We start from the raw sequence: 22,436 nt of genomic DNA, 5'->3' as shown, positions 1-22,436 counted from the left end.
CTCCCTTCAGCTGCAGTTAATACTGAGATGCCTCCTGCTTGGAGAAATGCCTCCTGCCTGCTATGGGATGGCATGCCAAGGTCCTACCCCCAGTCTCCTCTGAATCAATGAGGAAAAGCATGAAACGGGGCCCAGGACTTCGTATGCCATTTCAAAACAGAATAGATCTCCTTTTTATCTCTACCCCTATTTGTCTCACTGGTGAGATAAACAATGCCTCGTCTTGTTTATGGAGCATGTATTATGGTATGAGTTGAGTTTATCCTGCGTTCAGCCAATATGTGGTGATCCTCTGAGGGATGGGAATTTGAGAAGGCAGCTTGCTGGCTTTTTGACTTGTTCTCCCACTTCATTGTGTTTCTGTGGGCGACTCCCTGATGATAAATGAACTATAATGTCTGAAGAGAACAACTAATCTTGCTATGGTATTGTTTCAAATCTACAAGAATCTCAATTCTAATGCTGGTTGTCTTGAATACATTATGTTCTCAGAAATGTTTTTATTACAGTATACTAACGTTGAAATGGGTGATATTTATGATAATTTTCTTTTAATTCAACACATACTAAGAGTTGATGCTGTAAGTTTTCCCTTGCAGAACACTTAATGTATATTTGCTATCCTGCTTTAAATGGTTCAGAACACAATAGCATTCATACAGGCTTTTCAGCAGGTGGATCTAATTAGGCAGAGATTTCTTTTATGGTGTTTATTCCTTACAAAGTAGAAGCCATTGATTTAGACATAAGATAATAAGCTTGCATAATTATTTAAAGTAAACAGAGCTGTTACGAGACTGCTCTGAAATTTGGTTCCTTCCAGATGTGTGGAGAGTTGCTTGAGTGTCACCTGCACACAAGTGTTTGGTTGCTGAGACATCTTTGATTCTTGTTAATGCTAATGTTAGTGAGAACTGGTCAAGGATGGATCATAATGTATTAGAAATAATGTGATTGAATAGGTTTTTGGAGGACTGGCTTAATATGCAAGAGATGAAGGATGCCTCCAGGTGAGTGCTGCCAATTTATGCTGGCACAGGCAGGAGCTGTCTGCTGCCTCCTCTCAGAAGTCGCTGCAAGTGGGGCAGTTTTGGCTCTCCTGCCATCTCCTCAAGTGCCTCCCTGCATGGCCAGGCATAGCAATTTTTAAACGATTTCAGTTGAAGGTAGCATGCCAGACAGCAAACTGGAGTGGAGGGGCTGAAACGCAGCCCTTCTTCCAGTGTTACCAGCAGGGTGGTTATTTCCTTCATCGGGTGGGGTTCATTCCTGTGGGCAGAAATCTTTTATGTTTCCTCAGTCGGAATTGCCAGATTTGTCTGGAGATTGCCGTTCCCAGCCAGTTCCTGGGATTCTGGTTGCTGAACCTCCTTACAGGCACCACGCGTACCAGGAGGTGCTTTGAAAGTGCTTCCTGAGGGAAAGGCTGCTGCAGGAGCTGCAGCATGCTTTGCACTTCCATGCTGATCTTACTCAGGGATCCCTTGGGTGGAAAATCAGAGATCCTGGGTGATCTAGCTCTTGGTCAGAATTATCCATCGACCTTGGAAACATCTCGGGGCAGCCCTGGCACGTGATGTGCCCAGGGCTGGCGCAGCAGTACTGGGCCACACAACCCCTGCAGCCAGCTTCTCTCCAGATTTTCACCCCCTTGGGAAAAAAAAAAAAAAAATGCATCAGGCTGATAGGAATATCAAGCAAAGGGCCCCTGAGCACATCTCTTGCATGTCTTTCAAGGCCGGGGCTCTGCCAGCTCTTGCCTGTGATCCTGATGGGGCCGTTTTTCTGAGCCAGCGAGCTCCTGCTGTCAGGCCCAGGCAAACTTGCGTTTTATTCAAAACTAGATGCAAGATCAGCCAGGTAAAAAACCAGCTGCTTCTTTTATTAAGGTGTCTCACTACTTCAGCTGTCTGTGTCTGCTTTGTGTCTCATTAGACTACAATTACAGCTCTTTTTGTATGGGAAAGAGGGCTAGGAGGGCACAATCTTTTTGTTTGGTGTCCTGTAGTATCTTGAAGTGGATCACAGTAGAAAGGCAGGAAGCTTAAACTGGTGGGCTGGCAAAAGCAGCAACTGGGTGGTAGGAGTGCACAGAGGTGCCTGAGTAATGAGGGGTGATCGGAGAGCTTTGCGCCTCCACCTTCTCCAAAAAGACCTGGAAAACAAACCTTGACCAGGCCAACTTTTGCCTGGAGTCAGACAGGCAGCCCCTGCTATTCTCAAGAGGAGTTTGTAGGAGCTTTTAAGGATCTGGCAATCAAAATGAATAGGAAGGCTATTAAGAAAACATTAATTAGCTCAGGTGGACATAATCATCTGGTTAAAGGGAACATACATTGCAAAACTTGCACAAAAACATTTTAATTATTCCTAATTGTTCTTCCAGCCCTCAAAAACCAGTTTCAGATATACAGATTTCCTTTTTTACGATTCTTTTGTCTTTTAATATGCACTTAGTTTAGGCAAGATTTAAATTAGAAATTATTTACAAACATGTCTATACAGAGTTAAGGAGTATTTGAAGGGAGAAGGAAAACTAGTGCAGTGACAGCTTCCTGAATATTGTCTTTTGACCACAATACAGAAAAAAATTATTTAAAAGAGTATATAAATTTTTTTTTTTTGTTTACTCTGGTTTATTCTTTATTACTTTTTTTGGCCTGGTTTATATTGAGGCTTTTTTTTCCTCTTCATGAATTCAGACATGTTAAGCAGAAACTTGTTAATACATTCATTTAAGTGCACCTACATAAATATTACTAGTGCACAACTTATTCTGAAGCTGCTCATATTGGTCATTTTTTTAAGGACCTGACTGCAAAGGATTTGATTGCTAAGAAGCTTATGTTGTTCTTAAGTGAGATAGCTTAAGGACAGGGCATTTTAGAGTAAAAATGTGTCCAGTGTGCAGAATTTCAAGTGCTGCTTCCCCATCTGTTCTGCAGTGGAGCAGCAGGGGGGGGGGGGCTGGTGTTACCCCAGCCCTGCGTGTCTGTGGGCAAGGAGGCAAATGTCTTTGTGCTGAATGTACCCGGCTGCAAATGCTTCGGGCGCCCGTCAGCTCCTTTTTGGGCTGGGCTGGTTCTGACAGGGTGGGGAGGAAATGGGGCAAAGCTCTACCCACATCCTGAGGCAATTCCATGAAGGTTTCCTTACAAATGCAAAGCTTCCCCCCCCTCCCAACTTCTTGGCACCACAGATGTTCAGGGATGCATCTCACCTGGGGCTGGTGTTGGATCTGCCCCAGCAGCTCCTCATGGAAGGGTCCACCCAGACCCTTGGAGTGCTGATGTGTCCTTGTGCCTGCACACGAGGCTGCTCAAGGTGGTTTGTTGTTTTTTTTTTTTTTTTTGTCCCCCTGGCAAACGTGACCCTCTTCACCCCCACTTCCCTTGGAGTGCTGGCTCCTTCTCCCACAACCCTTGGGAATGCCAAGCGTGTCCGGAGGGGGAGAAAAACCCAGAGGAAGTAATAAAAGGGGATGGGGAGTCATCACCCCGCAACTGATACGAGGCAGCAATGCAGTTTTTTTTCCAGAGGTCATGTTTGAAGCACGCCCATGGTGTGGTTTTGGTTTTTTTTTTTTTTTTTTTTTTTTTATGAGCGTGGGAGCAGGGCGGCCTGGAACGCAGCGCGATGCTTCTGGTCCAACCAGTTGCCTCTTTGGGCGTGAGTCGAGGCCGGGCAGGGGCTGCACTGGCTGCAGCCCCCCACGCCACGCGTGTCCCCACCTCAGCCCCCCCCCCCCCCGCGTAGGCCTTGGGGTGCTCTGAAGGGGCTCAGCCCCTCAGTCGAAACCCTCTTCAGTTCTCGGTTCCGTTTTCCCTTTATCTGGGGAAAAGGGTGGGCCGGGGAGGCGTCGCTGCCGGGAGAGGCGGTGATGTCAGGAGTGTGTCAGCAGTGGGAGGCGAAGCCGAAGCCGGCGAGGCACCGGGGAGGGATGGTGGCACGGAGGCTGCCGCTTGCTCAGCTCGGCTCATGTCACCCTTGACGCTTCCCGGAGCGGCCGGTGGTGCGGGGAGGTGAGTGAGGGGAGGGCAGGGGGGCTGCCGGCGTCGTGTTGAGGAGCCCTGTGTGCTGGGGCACCACGGGCACTATTGCTCAACATCCTGACATACTGCGTGAGATGTGTACTGTTTAATTGTTTTGGTTTTTTTTTTTTTTTTTATTTTAAACGCATTCATTTCAAAGCGCAACGTCAAGTTATAAAGAGAGCACTTCTGAAAGATTGGACAGAGTGCCTGTAATATAAAAATAAACTTAAGCAGCAGAGTAAAACTTCCATGATCTTTTAGAAAATGACTTATTAGTTTAAATACACGACGTTTCCCCTTGCTGCATTTTTCATATAGCAGGATCTAATAATAAATTGTAGTACTAGAAAGGAAAGCTTTAACTAAACAGAGGGAAAGGTCACTGAAAGAGCCAGAGTTTTCCCCACAAGCACATGCAGTGGGTTACGTTTCATTTGCAATCTGTGTTAATGTTTCAAATGAAGCGTGGTGTAATATGTAATTTTTTACAAAACTTGAAGTGCTTCCATAGTCGGAGTGCAGCGTGTCGGGTTTTGGCAGAGGTCAGCGGGAATGTCACCTGTGCAATGGGCTTCTGGTGTGGCGGCTGCAGCCTTGAAGGCATTTGAAGAGCTGCTGTGGGGAAGGAGAAGGGTCACCGTAATGGCCTGGGTGCCTCTGCTGGATTGCTGGTGTTGGAGGCTGATTTCCCCCCGTTAACGCTGGCCCAGCCTGGGTGGAATTCCCTCGGGTACCTCCACGTGGGCTCTAGCTGCGGGAAGTAGCCGGCTGTGAACCGCAGCGTGTGCTGCTGCACTTGTGCACCCCGTCATCCTCAGGTGACGTCCTTGGGGACACCCTTACGGGTCTCCATGTGCACCCACGCACCCTGGCACTGCTGGAGAGGGGGCAGGAGGTGGGTGCTGCCCAGCTTGGCCAAAGCTGGGCTGAGAAGATGCAACCCCTGATGGATCATCCCCCTGGGGGTGCCTGCTGCTGGTGCACAGGGAGAGCAGAAATTCTGATCCCACGGGTGCAGCTGCCAAGCCCTGGTTGACTTTGATCTCCTCTCCCAGCTGGCACTTCGCAGAAAATCTGTGGTTTCCTTACAGAAGTCTGTATGGTGGGGTGGCTTCCTCCTGTAGCTGCTCTTTCTCTGTACATGTTGTACCCATGCTCCAAAACGTCATGCTGAATCTCTCACCCAGTGTCTTCAGAATAGAAAGGTCTTGGGTTTTCCCGAGCTGCTGCCATCCCTGGGCATGTTCTGACTGACGGAAGAGACCATAGGTGTCTATACAATTACTTTGTATAGAGATTTTTGCATTTAATCAGAGAGAAAATTACTTCAGTTGCCATCCCAAGATACCTGTGAACTTCTAGTAGTGAAATGAAATGTGCTATTGATGGAAGCAGATGTCACAGGCAAAATCCTCAATCTGCAATGCATTGTCTGTAAGAGCGTGAAATTGCTTGAGGGGCATCCTGTATATTTGTATCTATGTGCTTATTTTATTTGATGTTATGAATTGTTATTGCTGAGTCCATGCCACAGCTGAAGTTACACAGGAATTGTGATTTGCTGCAACAACATAACCCTGGGGGGAAAAGACTTGGTGGTTCTTGGGAATGACAGTGCTCTGCTTCTCTCTCCTAATTCCCCTAGCTATTTCAATGGAAACAGCTGGAAAATCTCTATTTCCGTGAAAAGAAATTTGCTGTGGAAGTACACGATCCCCGCAGGTAAGGCTGGAGGAGTTGTTTGTTGCAGCAGGATGAATCTTTACCCAGACTGAGGATTTGTCATTTTGTATTAGCGGATGGGGACGGGAGGTGCCTTTGAGTCCAACCCAGACCTGAGTTTATTCTGGGCTTTGCGACGCTGAGCCTGATCCTGTGTTTGGCAGGGCAGACTGGCCCTGGGTCCGGGCTGTGGGTGATGGACAAGTAGTGCTGTGATGTCGCAGAGAGGAGGTCACAGTTGTAGTGAGCAACCTGGGGTGGCTGCTGATGTGTTACAGCTCTGGATGTCCTTCTCTCAGACTGTCTGTGGTGTCCACCGAGGGAGTTCTTGGGGCAGAGGGAGAACTACTTGTTGTAGCCAAACTTGCTCACTTACCAAACCCTTCCCTGAGAGGCCACTCTACTGTACCTGTGCAGCAGGAGACCTGAGAATGCAGCCCGCAGGACCTGGACATGACTTTGTTGCTTCCCTTCCTTGGTAGCAGTGCTCCCTCCTCTGAGCCTGACCCTTCAGGGGCCCAAAGGAGCACTGCTGGTTAGGGTGGGAGCTCACCTGCTGGCTGCTTTCCTGTGCCTTCCCCTGGAGATCCCTCCCAAGAAGAAGGAGCCTTTGCCCAGGGTGGATTTCTGATTTCACCTTCCTTTCCACTTCTGCTGCCATCCTTTCTACTTCTGGCACAGGACCGCTGTGCCTCTCAGCTGGGCCAAGAGAAGCAGCAGGATGAGATGCTCCTCTGATTCCCCCAGATCCCCTGTGCTGCCTGATCACTCCTTCCAGGAGCCCATGGCAGTCTGCTTGCCCTTTCTAGGTTTGTAACCTACCCAGCCGTTGGTCTCAGCAGCACAACTGCTCCATGTTGCAAAGCTCAGCTATATGTTCAAAGGACTTGAACTTTAACTTTGTAAAATTAGAGGGTTAGGAGGGAGGAAAAGCAGCAGCACTGAGCGGTGGGGAGACGGAAGTACGAGTTTTCACATCTCTAAAATAAAGGTTTAGCCTTGCCTGGTTGAGAGAGGCATTTGGGACTTTAAAGCTCAAAGATCTGTCTCGAAACTGCATTTCTTTTTACCTCCTCAGAATTTCAGTGTCAAGAAGGACCTTTGGTCAGAGTGGACTGGTAGTGCAAACCTGGTATGCAAACACTTCCCTGATCAAGTCCATCTGGGTGATGGCAATCAGTCAACACCAGTTTTACTTGGACAGAAAGCAAAGCAAAGTAAGTTATAAGGCATTTTACTGTGGGCATAAATTTCAACACCTTTCCTGCATATCCTTTGCTGTATGTTTTTCCATGGATGAACTACTCTCCAGAGAAAAACTACAAATTGTTTTTGTCAGCTTTTTGAGCAGACTATTAGCAACAGTATTGTTATTTGATCCATTTTAGCCTCCCTACAGTTAAGGGCTATGGAATTGTAATCACAGAAGAGGGAATTCCCACTCTCAGTGTTTAATCTGCTTTTTATTTTGTCTCCTCATGTTCATTTTGAATCCCATGCAAACAGCAAAGAGATTTTTAGTAGGGAGGTGGTTCGGGCTTTGTGGACAGAGGGAGAGGAATGCCAGCGCAGCCCTGTGCACCAGGAGCTCCTTCATGATGATGTTGCTGTAGCCCTTAATTTTGTGGGAAATGAGGTGTGAAACATCATCTTCTGTATGTTCTGAAGTTAATTAGAGGTAACTTGATGAGGCTGGATTTTTTTTTTTAAACTCCTTCAGGCAAAAATTCCTTCAGCCAGAAGTTTAGACGATATCGCCATGGATCTGACAGAGATGGGAACACCAAAAGTTTCAAAGCTAGTGTCTTTGGAGGCAAAGAACCAGCTTATTATGGCCAGCAATGGCAGTTTGATCTCATCAGGTAATACTTTGTGTAAATGCAAGGTAGTGAAGTACAGTGAGGCTTGTGTATGATAAAAGGGAAAATGAGGCTAGCTGATCATAAACACAGTGACATCTGTGAAGGCATGTCTTAGTTATGTATCTGAAACAGTAACGTCACGCTGTTTCCCCCCCGTAACTAAACAAGTAAATAAAAATACGCTAGATGGATAAGCACCTGTATACTCCTGGTCCATGAATAATTTGATATCAGTTTACCAGTCAGTCAGTTGTTGAATGACTCTTATGTCTCATCAAAGTCTGAGGGAAACTTGATCCAGGCTAACTTTTAGCACCTGTTCTAGGAGTTGAATTGCCCTGAGCTTCCTCAAAAATGAGCAGATAAGATAAATGATTCCAAATAAAGCTCAGCTTTGGAGTGGGCTTTAGATCTCTCCCTTGACTTTGGAGGAGGGGAAAAGGGGGGAGGTAAAAGCATGGCTGCTACATGCAGGTGCCTTGGTGAAGCCCATGAGGAGAGTCAGTGTCTGTCGAAAGCAAAGTCAAATCTAAAATATCAAGTACATTGTAGATATAGCTAATACAATGATTTACTTTTTTGAGGGGGGTATACTTGGAATTTATTGTGCAAGTATATACATTGGGGGTTTGAAAAAGTGTGGATTTTCTTAAGGCCTGTTTGCTGGGTGACACGAGAGCTGGATGTTGCACTTTGAATAATGTGTTGTTTTGCTGGGGTGGACCGCTTTGAGAGGATCTCAGCTTACTTGACCAGAAAAAAAAAACAGCTTTTACCTGCAAATCCCCTGATACAGAGAGTATATTTTTCAGGCTCTCAGGATTCAGAGGTCAGTGAAGAACAAAAGAAGGAGAAAATTATGGAACTGAAGAAGAAAGAGAAACTCCTTCAGGAAAAACTGCTCCAGAAAGTTGAGGAGCTGAAGAAAATCTGCTTGCGAGAGGCGGTAAGAACTGCACCTTACCATGGGGTCAGGGTAGCTGAGGATGTTTCTCTCTGTTTGGACCTTCATGTGGAGCCTTCTCTGTTCCCCAGGAGCTGACGGGCAAGATGCCCAAGGAGTATCCTCTGAGTGCTGGAGAGGAACCTCCCCAGGTCAGAAGACGCGTTGGCACAGCCTTCAAGCTGGATGACAACCTGCTGCTGAGCGAAGAGGTGAGGGTTGCAGTTTATTTTCACAGCAGAGGTGGGGTAGCCAGAAGCCACTTGTAAATAATCCAGCTCTTCCCCGATTGTTTAAGAGGAGGCACCTGGGACAGTTGCTTGCATAGGCTGGGAAATTTAGATGGGTACCACCCTTATTTCAACCCTGCTGCCTTTGAAATGACCAGGAAATTGGCTGTTTCTAAAGGCTTTAAAAACCCCTGACCTGATCCCCTGATTTGGTCACGCTGCTTGAATTTTAATGGACATTTTGCTGCTAATCAGAGAAGAGCAGGTTTTTAACACTGTTTGGCAATGAATGGCTGTGAGCTTTTCTCAAGCATTGATTTGTGTTGTGTTGAGATTAGGTTTGAACGCAGAACATGGCAGGGGGGTGCCCTGTCCCCCTTGCAGAGTTGTCTGTCTGTGACCATAGCTGTGTGACAGATGACAGCAGAGGGAGATTTATCTCTGGCTTAATGCAAGTTCCACCTAAGTAAAAGCTCTCTATGTTGCTCAGGAAGCTAATATGAACTTTGCTGGCAGAGACTCTCAGGAAATGTGGTAATTCAGACATTTGCAGTTTCTGGACATGTACCATTCCCCCTCATTTCTTGTGAGATTTGTTAGCAAGCTGTATCATCCAAGTAGTAAGCAGGTGTTGAACACTTTGCATCTGTCTTTCACTATAAACTCGCTGCCTTGGTTTACAGGACTGGTGTAATTCATGTCTGCAGTAAACTCATTTTATGCAGACTGCTTAAATACTATTGAAACAAAATCCTATTGACGAGATTTAATGTGTTGCTTAGCACTGCTGCAATGCCTTTCATCCAAGCATCTCAAAGTTGTTTACAAACAATTAATTAAAGCCTCCAACTCTCTGTTATGTAGGTATGATGTTATCAATTTCCATTTTTATTTTCTCCAAAGTAGAAAGAGACTGAGCCGACATTTTCAGGCTTGGACTCTGAGCAGGAGTTTTAGCTGTCTAAACCTGTATTTAAGTGTCTGCCTTATGTCACCCAGGCTTGAGAACTTTGGACATTTTTCAAGAGATGTCCTAATCTTACACTAGTCATAGAAATAAGAGTTTCATATGCTGAGATTGTCTTGTGTACAAATTTTGGTATTTGTGTTTTGTGCTCAAGATTTCACTTCGTTACCAAAAAAATAGATCTTCTATTCAATAACCTTCACTGATGATTTCTACCCAGACTACACGCAGATAACTCCTCTCACGAATTTGCAGGATCCCACTTTGCAGGACCTGGAGAGCAATTTTATCATACAGCAGAAGCTGGTGGAAGCTTCAAAGAAACTTGCCAGTGAGCCAGACCTCTGCAAAAATGTGAAGAAGAAAAGAAAGCAAGAGTATGCTGATGCTGTGAAAAAGCTGCAAGAGATTGAAAATTCCATAAATGAGTATAGAATCAAGTGTGGCAAAAAACCAACCCAGAAATCAACTCTTACTCTACCAGGTAAACAGGAGCATTCTGATGAAAGTAGGGAAAAAAAAAAAGTAATTTGGCTCACTTAAGTTTTGTTTACATCTCTTCTATATGATTTTTATCTTCTCCAAGGCAGTTAAGTAAGAGAAAGAGATGCAATTCCTGCATCTGATACGATAAATGCACTGCTTACAGGCTGAGGGCAGAATCAGCTGCAGTTTTAGGAACAAGTGGAGACACGTTCCAGCAGCTGGTACAGACCAAAGGTGCTACACTTAGGCTGGCAGGAGCATCTCCACCGAAACCGGTGTGGTGTCTGAATTCACAGTCTGTCAAGTGCAGTTCTGTGTCTGAGCTGCAACATGTGAGATCTCTCCCTTTCCTCCTGCCGCACTGCAGTTCCAGCAAAAATAGAGTGTGTAAACTTTTCTACAAGATCAATTAAAGAAGGATTACAGACTTTGTTTCTTGATTAAAAATTACGGATTTCCAGGAAGACATAAGCAAAGTTCAAGAGTTTGTGAATTCAAATATTGGCAAACATTTTTGATTGCATGCACTCGCCATTTATGAGCACTGTGAAAGCCAATACCCTTTGCCCCTCCATTCTGAAAGAGTGATTTTCCTAAGGGAGGTGAGTTTCCTGCTGCTTCATAGGATAAAGCATGAAAACTTGCCGAGTAACCAAGCCAACTGAAGGAGTTTGGGGAGTAGTAAAAGCTGACAGGTGTTGCAGGCTCTTTTAGTTTCCACAGTGATTAACAGTTTTAGGACATGTTTTCCTTCTGTCTGGGGAAAATATATATGGATAATTGTTAATGTTTAGTTGATTTCTTTTTTTCCCTTTGTCCCAGATTAAATGCTGTTTTATGAGGTTAGTGACATTTTTCTTGTGAGTTGCAAGGTGGGAAAGAAAATCCAAGATTTTTCTGCTGTTTATATTGATACCCTCTTACTGACCCTTGAGACAAGACCTCTTGCCAACATGTGTTTTCCCTGGAGGAGACCCCTGTGCACTGCCACAGTTCTGTTGGGGAAACCTTCACCGTGTCCCGTTTCTGTTGAGAGGTTGGTTTGGATTCTTACCCAACACAAACCATGGCAGCACTGGGCTATCCATCATCATAAAGTGATTATTCTGAAAGGTTGATGATTGCCATTTAATGTGGCCTGGCTAGTTTCTGATTGACAGAGATGAGGAAAACATCTGTTTTTCCAGTCTCTTGCTCACCAATCTGGATGCTAATTGTGGGCAGTCCTGTATTACTTGGGACACGTGATGTGTAGTAACGACCAGGAAGCTACCAAAGGCCTGTGAGCAGCAAGAGCCCCGTGAGGCAGCATCTGTGCACTACTGCTTGACAAAAAACTGCCTGCCACCTCGTATGCAAACAAGCAACTTAGGAGTCGGTCCTTATACATTTAGCTTATCATTTTGCGACATTTGATACGTGACATCCTGGTTTGCTGTCTGGGAAGGTGGACGCAGCCAGAAGGGGTGAGATTCCATGTCTTGGAGGGTCTCCCTGCAGGTAGGGACTGCAAGACAACAAATACTTAGCCAGCAATAAGTTAGATGTGTTCCCTTCCAGTTCCTGACTCTTGCACTGCAGTGTGTGTGCGTTTGCCTGAAGCAGAACTGTTGTCTGCTTCAATAATTGATTTTTTATGTGTAACCTTTTCACCATCACTGATGGTACTCTCGGTGTCAAGATACTGGGTTTCAGAAAGCTGAGCAGTGATGAGTCACTTGTGTCTGTAAATTTGGGGAATGACTTGTTGGAATAACATGTTAAATAGTAACCTTGATTTACTGAATCAAACCATAGCTATTTACATCGCAATCCCCAAGGGATGGGAGGTCAAGGACATACTGGACTGTCTCCTGCTCCCCACATTCCACTCTCCCTTTCCTTTGCTTCCTCTGTAGCCCACAGTTTCTTCCACTTTTGCAGGGAATTGCATGGATTTAGGATTTAAATTCAGAGCTTCCCCATATGTCAGCATTGCAGACCCCACGTACATCCAGCAGTGTAGCTTTAGACTGGCTTTTTTTTTTTTTTTCCCCTAGGTAGGTGTTTTTTCCTCCTTGCACTGGGCCCAGTTCCATATTTTATCACCATGTGGTCAAATTCATGTGAAGAAACTCCGCTGAAGCTTTTTCCCAGTGTCAGGTTGCAAGCAGAGCTGCAACCCATCCTCGGTGGTCTGACAAGTCCCCTCAGGGCAGGGCCAGCCCTGATATTTAGCTCTTCTTGAAAAGCTGCTCTATTTACCAAATTTTTGTAACCAGGCCTTTCCTCGAAGCAAAGTGTGACAGCAAAGGAGCAACGTACGTCTCATGCTCGTGATGGATGATGGAAGGTGTCATACACAGAGTGGCTGCCACCACTGTCTTTTCTTGCTTCTTTTCCCTCATACATAGAGGTTCATGTAGACTTTTTACCCCACCAGCATTGTGTCCTGCCAGAAGCAGCCTAGGAAAAGATTTTTCTCTGGTTTAAATCTCTAGTGCTGCTTTTACCAGCTGAATTTCTCTGCTGCTGCTGCTCTGTTCTAAACCTTTGCAAGGACAGGCTGTTTCTGAGCAAGTGGTAGTGTGTAGTATCAAGGTCAGAGGACAGACAAGTGCAGTAAAGCACTTTGAATAAATAACAAAATGTAAAAGAAACAAGAAAAAATTGCAGTGTTCATACAACATCGGCTCTCTGTGTTGTTGGAATTTGCAGTAACTTGATTGAAATCAGTGGAATTACTCTGTATTTATATTGATTTAATTGGAACAGAATTTGTATGCTGATGAAACATTCAAAAGCGAATGCCAAATTTCAGAAGGCTTTTTGTACCTGCCTGGTGGGATTTCAGGTGTACCTAGAGATTAGATGCTAACAGCCAAGATCTACATGGCCGTGTACGCTTCTGACTCCTATTGAAGCACCAAAACAACCTGTGAGATCTGTTGGAAGTTGGGTGGAAAACACCTTTGTAAATCTTGGCTTGATTCCTGCTGCAGCTGAAAAAAAATCTCCTTTGATAATTACATAAGTAGCTTGCTGAACTGCGGTGAACACAACTAGGTCATGATATACTCCAAAGCAGGGCTGTCTTCAGGCTGTCGAGGGCTAAAACATACAGGTTGCAGCGTTACAAGTAGCAGCTAGCTGGATCTGAAGCTTTAGAAAATAAACTGTATGTGATATTTGGAAATTGATGTTGGGTCTACCGTGCTTAAAGTGCTTGTTTTCATTCACAGATGATATAATTCCATCTGAGAGCAGCTCCCTGTCCGATACAACCACGTATGATGATGGTATGTTGCTTGTCCTTTTCTTCCTATGAAGTGTGCCTGTTCAGAGATATCCCTTTCACTTAAAGTTCTTTAGCCTACTATTTTGGTGGCCTTCAATGACAAACTACTCTATAGCCGAGGGAAAAAGAGCTTAATCAGAAATGTATTTCCTCATAATTGGTTAATTATTGAAAGTTTCTGCTCTGTGAGTCATCTTTAGAGAAGGCGGTTGGTTTTAATGTGACCAGCCTGCAAGCTGAGGGTGCTGTAGATGTCAAATACCTCATCCCTAATACCTGGCCAGAGGTGGATGAGTGGCTGGAGGACTTATGAGCTGGGCAGATTTGCCTGGCCCTTCTGTCCTCACAGCTACTATAAAACTTACAAAAAAGTAGAATAGTCACAGATATTAACGATCTGTTTACGTTTATCTGTTACCTAGTGAGTTTGCATCTTGCATGGCCATGGTGTTTGCTCAGCTTACTCATTTCACACACACACCCACAGACACACACATTCACGCCCTGTTCCACAAAGTAAAAAGGACTTGGCTTGCCTCTCCCTTAAACTAGATAATCATAATTTGGGGACAAACATTATCTAAATTACTACTCAAATTTCAGTTAGAGCATGATTCTGATCTCACTTTGTCCCAGTTTTAGACTTTTACAACCCATCTGGTGCTTTAAAATGGAGTTACACCTGATTCCTGCTTGTACAAGTAGAAGTAGAGCCAGGGTTTTGGCTTGTGAACGTGTTCTCTGTGAGGTTTGTCCTGCATTTATATGTATTAGTCGGAGTTTCCTGTTGGCTCTGATGGGACCTGGGTTGTGCCCTAAGCAAAGTGAGAACAAGGATCAAACCAGCGTCTTCCCAGTTGCCTTCAGCCAAATGTGTCTGTCAGTTGTCTGCTCAGTCGCTTTTGAAGTCAATCCCTTTTAGGTTGTATTTCAAAACTAATTCTTAAAACGTCATTTTCAAGTAGAGCTGGAAGGTGAGGGGGAGGAACTGTCCTTTGCAGCGGCTGAGCTTGCCTCCTCGGCTCTGAGAAGGATTGTGCTGCAAACAGGTGTTTTCCCAAGGAAGTTGCACTTTGCGATCTGGCACAGCCCCAAGCCGTGAGAGTCCGTAAGAGCCGGTGCTGCTGAGGTCGGTGTGAGCCTCCATGATGTCCTGTCCCCGCAGGGAGGAGAGCTCGGTGCAGGCAGCAGAGCCTTTCTAGATTCGCAGCTTCTGTCTTTGTCTCTGTAGTGCAAAGTGTTTCTGCTTAGGGGCCACAGATTTGCATATAGGGCAAAAATATATCAAGGATTTTGCTAACAAAATACCTATTCCTTTTCAGCAGTCAGTGAATCGCTTCCTGTGCCAGCACAGAGACCCAGCTCGGCGCAGCTTTCTCCAAGGCTTCCTCCACCGAAGTCCCTCGGGGTGGAGAGAATTCATCTCAGAAAGTCATCCATAAATGAGCAGCTCTTGGAAACCAGACACTCCAGGTAGGGCATGTCTCACTGCCGCCGAGCTCTCCACCTTGCTGGCACGAGTTTCGTCTTGCCCCTGCCATGACTCCTGTTACTGTGGGCACTTCAGCAGACCTGCTGCCTCCACACTCCTCTCCGATTACAGGATTTGGTGATGGGAGCTAAATTTCCTGTTTAGTAATAAGAGTGTGTGTGAGTATGTATAAGTAGTCGTCACGGTCTCTGAAATTGTAGGGTGATGCGGTCTTTGTGAAGAGGTTCGAGACAGGTGAGAAATTTAATAGCAAGGGCTGTATTTAAGGAATTGCTTGTGCCTACCAGTACTGTCACCCTTTGTCTCTGTTTCTGTGGTTTGTTTTCAGTATTAATTTAAACGACTTGTAGTTGTCCTGATGACTGTGCTTAATGGCTTCAGATAACACCAGACCATACCCATCCCTCCTGATGGTGTTGATATTTCAGCAGGTACATTGTCAAAGCGTACAGAATTCACTTAAGTCAGTCCCGATGGACAATTCTCCATGTAAGAGCAGAGTTACTGGGATTCAACCAGCTACCATCCGTAGTGCCAGCTGCGGTGACTGGCTGAGGTTCCTGTGTGTATCCGTGGGATTTGGGCACTTTCTGAGCTCGAACAGCAGTTTCATGGAGCGCATCGACAGCAGTAGTTCTGCTGATGATTGTGTGATCATGTTATACAAGTCTGTCTGGTGCTAGTTGTTCTCAGTGTAAGAATTCCCACTGATCTCGGTATTTCTTGGACTGTCTTGTGTGAACAGGCTGTTGAGGGTGTGCTTTAAAACATTTTAAAGTTTTGGGCCATGTCATGTCTCTTTCTCATCTGTCCCTCAAGATGAGTAGAACACTCTTCCACATGAAGTTCTGAAGTTGAATTATAGCCATATATAACCTTTTATCTGTGATGTGCTTCATTTTAAAACTCAATTCCTTTGCTTCTCTGTTATCTGCTCTGTCTCATCTGCTTCATGCTTCTATGCTTTGGCAGCAGTTTTTCCTACCGGTTGTCCCATGAGGACCTCCCTTGAACCATGAGAAGGGGTTGAATTTTTCTTCCTGTTTAACAATCCTGTTCTTTATAGAGGGAAGCACATCCAGTTATGCCCTTACCTGTTTTTTCTGCCCTTTGTTTTGTCTCTTCAAGACCTAGGGTGCAAGTATTCTGTGTGCTGTGACTTGCACAGCATTTAACCTAACTGGGGTTATCCCCTTCATTATAGGGACCCGCTTTCGACCCACAGCAGTCCTTACCGAACCTTGGACCGGCCGCCCCAGCCCCACGGAGGGAGAAGCATGCCTACAACACCCGTACTCACACGCAATGCCTACAGTAGCAGCCACTTACAGTAAGGGGACTTTGTTTTAATCCATTTTAGGCAACAGAATAAAAGCAAATAGTGTTAAGGCGGAAACGGTTCCTTTGTCGTGCAGCTTTCCCTACAGCAGGGTCAGGCTCTCAAAATGCCTTTTCTGGATATTGGAGGCACCAGGTTAATATTGGTCCCCATCTTCTGGCTCAGTCCTGCACCATCTTTGTGACATGCAGATGAGAGCGTTTATGTGAGCACAAACCCTGTCTGGGCAAATAGCAGCACACACAAATGGGCGTCTGCAAAATTAAGAGCGAGACAGAAGCTGGCACACAGATATTTCCTGTCCAATCATGAAAGACTACAGGAGAAGGGTCACTTCCAGATAGGCACCTATAGGGAGTTTTAACAAGTAATGTTTATTCAAAAAGTTTCTGTAGAATACTTGTAAGATAGCCGGGATTTCTTTTACGTTTCCTTTGTAGCCTCATTTTCTAACAAAGTGAGGCTTATGAAATTGTATTGTCCATCAGCTGGTGGTCTCCCTGCAAAAACTTGTTCACAAGCTGACAGATGTCTGCTGTGGATTACGTTCCTACAAGTCTCCTGAAAAAGTAAGTGGCCAGATAGAGGAGAGTTATCCCAATTAGTGTCCTTATTATGGGAAGAGAGCTGTAATGTGAGCTCACCTGTATTATTGGACAGCTGAGAATCCATGCTGGGGAAGAAGAGATGCTGTTAACCTTATAATGTTATCAAGAGCTCATGATTTATGTGGCTAGTGTAATGCAGCCTTGAGAGACAGAGGCACAGGAAACCCGTCTTCCTATGTTCTACTCCTAGCTCAGTTACCTGTGTAGACTTTTACCTCCTTAAAAGCTGAGAGTGCCCTTCTGTAAATCATTAAAAACTGTGAATTTGTGAGCTTTGCTACATGTATCCCTGTCACAGATTAACCTTGCTCACCATGATAGATTTTTATAGGAGAGATCTTCTACTCTTTGCAGCAAATCTAAACTTCAGTCAGACTTAATTTCTCACAATGCAGATATTCTGTGTGGATAGATAAGACCAGATTTGTATTGTGCTTTGACTGGGGAGGCAGCATGCCTGGTGTGCCCATCATGTTCTCCCCAACTCTGTGTGTCTGGTTTGCGTGTGACTGCCTTTAACCAACCCACATCTGCGTTGTTTCAGGCCAGATGTTTCCCCACACCATTGCCGGCAGCGCAGCGGCAGTCTGGAATCCCAGACCCACCTGCTGTCTGAGACTCCTGCGGAAAAGGCAGCCTTCACCCTCTCAAAGTCCCAGCGAAGCAGCAGCACAGAGATCCTTGACGATGGATCATCCTACACTAGCCAGTCAAGTGCAGAATATTACTGCATGACACCTACTCCCAATCCATATTATACTACTCAGACGCTCGACAACAGGACCAGGGGTCGAAGACGGTCAAAGAAACAAAACATTTCTGCTGCAAATTCAGGAAGTATGCCAAACCTTGCCCAGAAGGATGTCCGCAATGGTGTCTACCACAAAAGTCAGGAACAGCCTTCCTCTAGTTACTATATTTCTGGATATTCGCCATATACTGAATCTGATGTTTATTACAATGGAGGATACGTTTATGAGAGTGATACGGAGGGACAGTACACTGTCAATCCTTCCTATCGCTCATCGGCACATTACGGATACGACCGTTACAGGGAATTCAGGTCTTACCATGAGGATGAAGTGGACAGAGTACCGCACAACCCATATGCAACCCTAAGGCTTCCAAGGAAGCAAGTTGCTAAAACGGAGCATATAACCAAAAACATTCATAAGGCCTTAGTAGCAGAGCATCTCCGTGGTTGGTACCAACGTGCCTCCAGCCAAAAGGAACAGGGTCACAGCCTGCAGGCAGGCTTTGAGTCTGACAGAGGATCTCAAAGGAGTTTGGGCTTTGCTGGTCTGCAGGTGCCATGCTCTCCTAGCAGTCGGGTGTCATCTTTCTCCTCAGGTAACGTCTGATTTCTTCTATGCTGAGTGTTTTTATAAGTCCCTGCTGTGCATCAAATTCTGCCCGCCTCTGCTGCCTCGGAGATGTTGGCAGAGTAGAGGGAAGACTAGAGCTCCGTCCTGAACGTAGATGAGGAGCTGAATAGGAACTTGTTCCATGCTTGGGAAGAAAGACTTCCTTGTTGCCTTCTCCTGTGGGTAAAACTGCCTTAATACTCTTTATAAGTGCAGTAGTCCAAAGCAGCACAGAGAGTCATATGGACTTCAAACAGGTGTGTTTACCAGCTAGAAGCAGTGTGCAAAACTTTATGCCGTGTAAATGCCATTACTGTGATGGCTTCTAAAATCCAGTACAGTGAGCATCACTGACTGGGTCAGAAAGTCTTTCTAAGGAGATTTCCTAGCTCCGATACACCACCCGCACAGTGCTTGCCTCCCTACAGGGCTTGTAAATCATGTTTTGTGTTTGCATTGTTTGCTTGTGTGTCCTGCAGAAACCCCTAGAGGTTGCTAATGAGAATTGTCTCATTTGTCTCAGATGATTTAGCTGGAGAAAGATCTAATTTGCTGTAATTTTTTTTTTTAATTTCAGCATCTTCTGCAAACACTGCTGGGAACTGGCGAAACCCACTTGCACTGGGACTTTCAGACTATGATACATTGTCTCATTCCTCTTATGCCAGCTGTTATGGGAATGTTTATGGCAACCTTCCTTTGCAGAGCAGGTGAGTAGAGTACATCAAGATTTTCTGCCCTTCCTCCTGCGTTTCACAGGCTGTTAAATCATCTGAGAAAAGCGGCTTGATTTCAGAGGGCCAGGATGAAGAGCGGTTATTGGCTCTGTGAGCAAGTCTTCTCTGTCTGGAGTAGATCAGCTGTACCAGCACTAATTGTGCCACCGATATTCAAGGAAGCGGGGAAGCGTCCAGAGAGAAGGATCAACTCATCTGTTGCACAGCCTTTTCCTCTGGTGGATGCTGGACCATCAGAGATCTTGCTCTCCCTGGTAACTGCGATGCTCAGAGCAGCGTTGTGGGCAGGGACCCGCTGAGCCCCGTCCCCCTCACCCCCTGTGACAGGAGATCTCCTGCCCCCCATCAGCAGTCCGGCAGGACACGGTCCTGTTGTGTTTCTGAAGCTGTAGTGCCTGTGCTGATAAACTTTGGGAAAAAACGAGGGAAGGCAATACCTCTCTTCACCTTTCCTGAGTGCTGGCATTCAAAGGCGATACCGCATCTGCCAAGTGCATCTCGCTTGGCAGAGCTTAACCCCGGAGGGATGTGCTGCTGCTTGCAGAGCTGCCCTGCTCGGGGGGCTCTCCCCAGGACTTTGGGGTGCCCAGGGTCTGCTCTGGCCTTGCAGAAATCCCTGCAGTGCTCGCACTGCTTCTGCTCTCGGTGTTTTCGGTCTCTTCTGCCCACTGTCGTACGCTGGCTGTTACCAGTGAGGACAGAGATCTCCTGCCCCGGGGAATGGCTCTTCCCACACAAATGCCATCACATTTAAGGTCGCTTATGCTAAGAGTAGCCAGCCATAGTAAGTACCCCACATTTGCGCCTCCTGCTTTGTGGGTTGCAGTTTGCGCTTGCTGCCAGGCTGACTTGTGTGAAATTCCTGAATTTTTAATTCTGTTTGTTTTAAAATAAGTGCAAGTGTAAGAAGAGATATAAAAGCTTCTGCTAGATCCTTGTTTCTAAGCTAAATGCCATGGGCTTTTTTATTGCAGTGATTTAAAAAAATCTACAGTAACAGTGTTTAAATATACAGTTTCTACTAATTTCTTAACTTCCTATAATTGGGTTTTGAAAACTCTGCTTATTTTGGCAGCTTTATCTAAATGAGGTTTATTAGCTATTAATTTTCTATATTCTGAATCACTTGTCTGATCATTCATCTGTTTGATTTCCTGTTTTAATGTGATTATGGCAAACGAGCAATCAAAACGCCCTACAGTCTTGACAATTTTGAGCAGCTGAGATCCGGTTGCACCAAATTTTACTAATTACAGCAAGAAAACCGAGTTTGTGTTTGGATCCAAATTATGCTGGGGTAGACTCACGATAACCAGCGTTACTTCAAGCCCAGGGGAGTTGTGTGAGTTTGTGCAGCACTTGGGGGTCTGGGGAAGACCCTCTGCTCTCGCTGGTCCCTGATCCCTGTCTCTCTTACAGAGCATATGCAGAGACAAGCCAGCTGGGTGGCGATGACGAGAGCCGGTTGGAAGAAGACTTGCACAGCAACGAACAGAGGTTGTTCTGGCACGAGGATTCAAAGCCCGGGACGCTCGTGTAGACCGCCTGCAGCCCCGCATTCGTACCCTTGCGTGCCTTGCACAAAATGCTGTGACTCCGAGGCAGATCTCGGGTGGAACTTCCAAACTGGACAGAAAAAAGGAAGCAGGCTGTTTTGCTGGGAAAGATTAAATTCAGCATTAAGAGGGACCGTAGCAAAATGACAGAGTCTTACCATGGTGTTTCTTTCTGAATCCAGATAGCCTACATGAGCAAGGGCGAGCCACGGTTTAATCTATGACTAGATTCAGCACTTGGTTGAAGTATTTATATTTAGCAAGCACTTTTTTGGATGATTGGAAGGTGTTGAAGGCAAACCTCAGAGAAAAGAAAAATGTGAAAAGGAGACTCTTACGGAAAAACCAGGAATTCTAGGAGCACAATTCTAATATCTGAAAGAAGAAATGAAAATTTATTCTGCCATGGCTTATGATGACCTGGAAGGACTTTCATAAGCTTATGAAGGATAGATACTGTGTGTGTGAGTGACACAAAGGGTGACTTAATCAGTATTGGAACATTACTTGAAGGAAGGCTGGATTTTTTTTTTTTTTTTATGGAGGTTTGAATGAGTTTATTCATTTTTTGAGGTGTTGCTAAGAGTGTTAGCATCACAAGCAAGTTCTGGAAAGAAAAGAATTTTCTGACACAATAAGTTATGCAAAACTATAGGCAGTTGTGGATTTTGGAAATGGAAGCAGTAAACTTTGAACTCTCTTTTCCATGATAAAGTGTAATTAATAACCTCCCATTTAATGACCCTTCCATGGTACAACTTCAGTGTGCAGGGGAGTAGGCAAATTTTCACAGTAACTGCACAGTGACCTCCATTTGTCGGGTGACAATGACATTTTGCTCTGCCACAGTGAATCGAGGATGGGTGGTGGGGAGCTCCAGTGATCACACGGTGAGCAGCTTGATTGTAACGGCCAGTATTTTCAGGTGGATGCAAACAGCCAAGTGGGTGCCTTAAGATGAGGGGCATTAGGATTGTACCGCGAGTCATCTGAACTGCCAGGTGCGTTGCAAAGTCACTAAGTGACAGAACAGCATTTTCACAAAACCATTTGGGTAGGAAAAAAGTGCAACTGCAGTCTTGATCTAAGAGGGATAAACCTACCTCACGTCATCTATCTGTAGGAACAAATTGGCATGGGTTATCTCGCGTGATTTTTGATGACTCGTTTGCATATGGTGAAATCTCTCTCGTTTCTCAGCTGTACTGTGCTTCAGGATTCCATAAATGGTGCTCTTTTTTTCTTTTATACAAAGGATTAGTTACTCCTTGTTCATATTGTGAATAGAAAAGTTTCTGATAAACTTTTTTGACGTTTTTTACCAATATTCCAGAGCATGTAATATATAAAGAAGGACACACTTGTTAAGCTGGTACTTAGTCATTTGTATTATTAGAGTTGCGATTTGGAATTCAACAAACAAAAACAAAATAAAAAGTAACTTATTTCCTTGTTTTTGCATATTTGTATAGCCTTCTAGAAATGCGAAAGCTCTTTTTGCTTATTCTTTTACTACTTCTGAATTTTTTAGACCTATTATTTTGTATAGGTCAATAAACTAAAAAGTGTGCTACCAAAACCACTTCAGCATTCCTCTTGTTTCTGCTCGAGTGCTTGGAAAAATTGCAGTGTGTGTTATTTCAGGGTTTTAAAGTAAGAGTGAATTGCCATGGTCTGATTTCTTTTGGCCCACAGTGTCAGGGTGGGTAGTGGTCTCAGCTGGGGGAATCTTGGCCCAGGGCAGTTCAGACCCTCCCGAAACATGTTTGTAAGCAAATTTCTGAGGATGCAAGGGTGATACTTGGTGTTTTTGCAGGGG

At 45.1% G+C, this 22,436-nt stretch overlaps 1 protein-coding gene across 6 annotated transcripts in view; it reads left to right on the top strand.

Annotated features, from left to right (window-relative positions):
- Positions 1-22,190, top strand: part of FRMD4B (FERM domain containing 4B) — a 136,561-nt gene extending 114,371 nt beyond the window's left edge. For 4 of the 6 annotated variants that reach the window (XM_042799601.1, XM_042799600.1, XM_042799599.1 and 1 more), the window contains exons 12-23: positions 5,680-5,756; positions 6,835-6,973; positions 7,477-7,618; positions 8,431-8,564; positions 8,654-8,773; positions 10,014-10,242; positions 13,466-13,522; positions 14,844-14,994; positions 16,218-16,343; positions 17,505-18,310; positions 18,902-19,034; positions 20,481-22,190. In XM_042799601.1, the coding sequence (XP_042655535.1) occupies positions 5,680-5,756; positions 6,835-6,973; positions 7,477-7,618; positions 8,431-8,564; positions 8,654-8,773; positions 10,014-10,242; positions 13,466-13,522; positions 14,844-14,994; positions 16,218-16,343; positions 17,505-18,310; positions 18,902-19,034; positions 20,481-20,601 (2,235 nt within the window). In that variant the 3' untranslated portion in view covers positions 20,602-22,190. Of the gene's footprint in view, positions 1-5,679; positions 5,757-6,834; positions 6,974-7,476; positions 7,619-8,430; positions 8,565-8,653; positions 8,774-10,013; positions 10,243-13,465; positions 13,523-14,843; positions 14,995-16,217; positions 16,344-17,504; positions 18,311-18,901; positions 19,035-19,120; positions 19,316-20,480 lie in introns of all 6 variants that reach the window. The other 2 variants (XR_006165963.1, XM_042799598.1) reach the window with 2 other exon arrangements.
- Positions 22,191-22,436: the final 246 nt, after the last annotated feature.

Source organism: Tyto alba, unplaced genomic scaffold (assembly GCF_018691265.1).
Source record: "Tyto alba isolate M040663 unplaced genomic scaffold, T.alba_DEE_v4.0 Super-Scaffold_3, whole genome shotgun sequence".
Lineage (NCBI taxonomy): Eukaryota > Metazoa > Chordata > Aves > Strigiformes > Tytonidae > Tyto > Tyto alba.
This window is presented reverse-complemented; position numbering and strand designations above follow the sequence as displayed.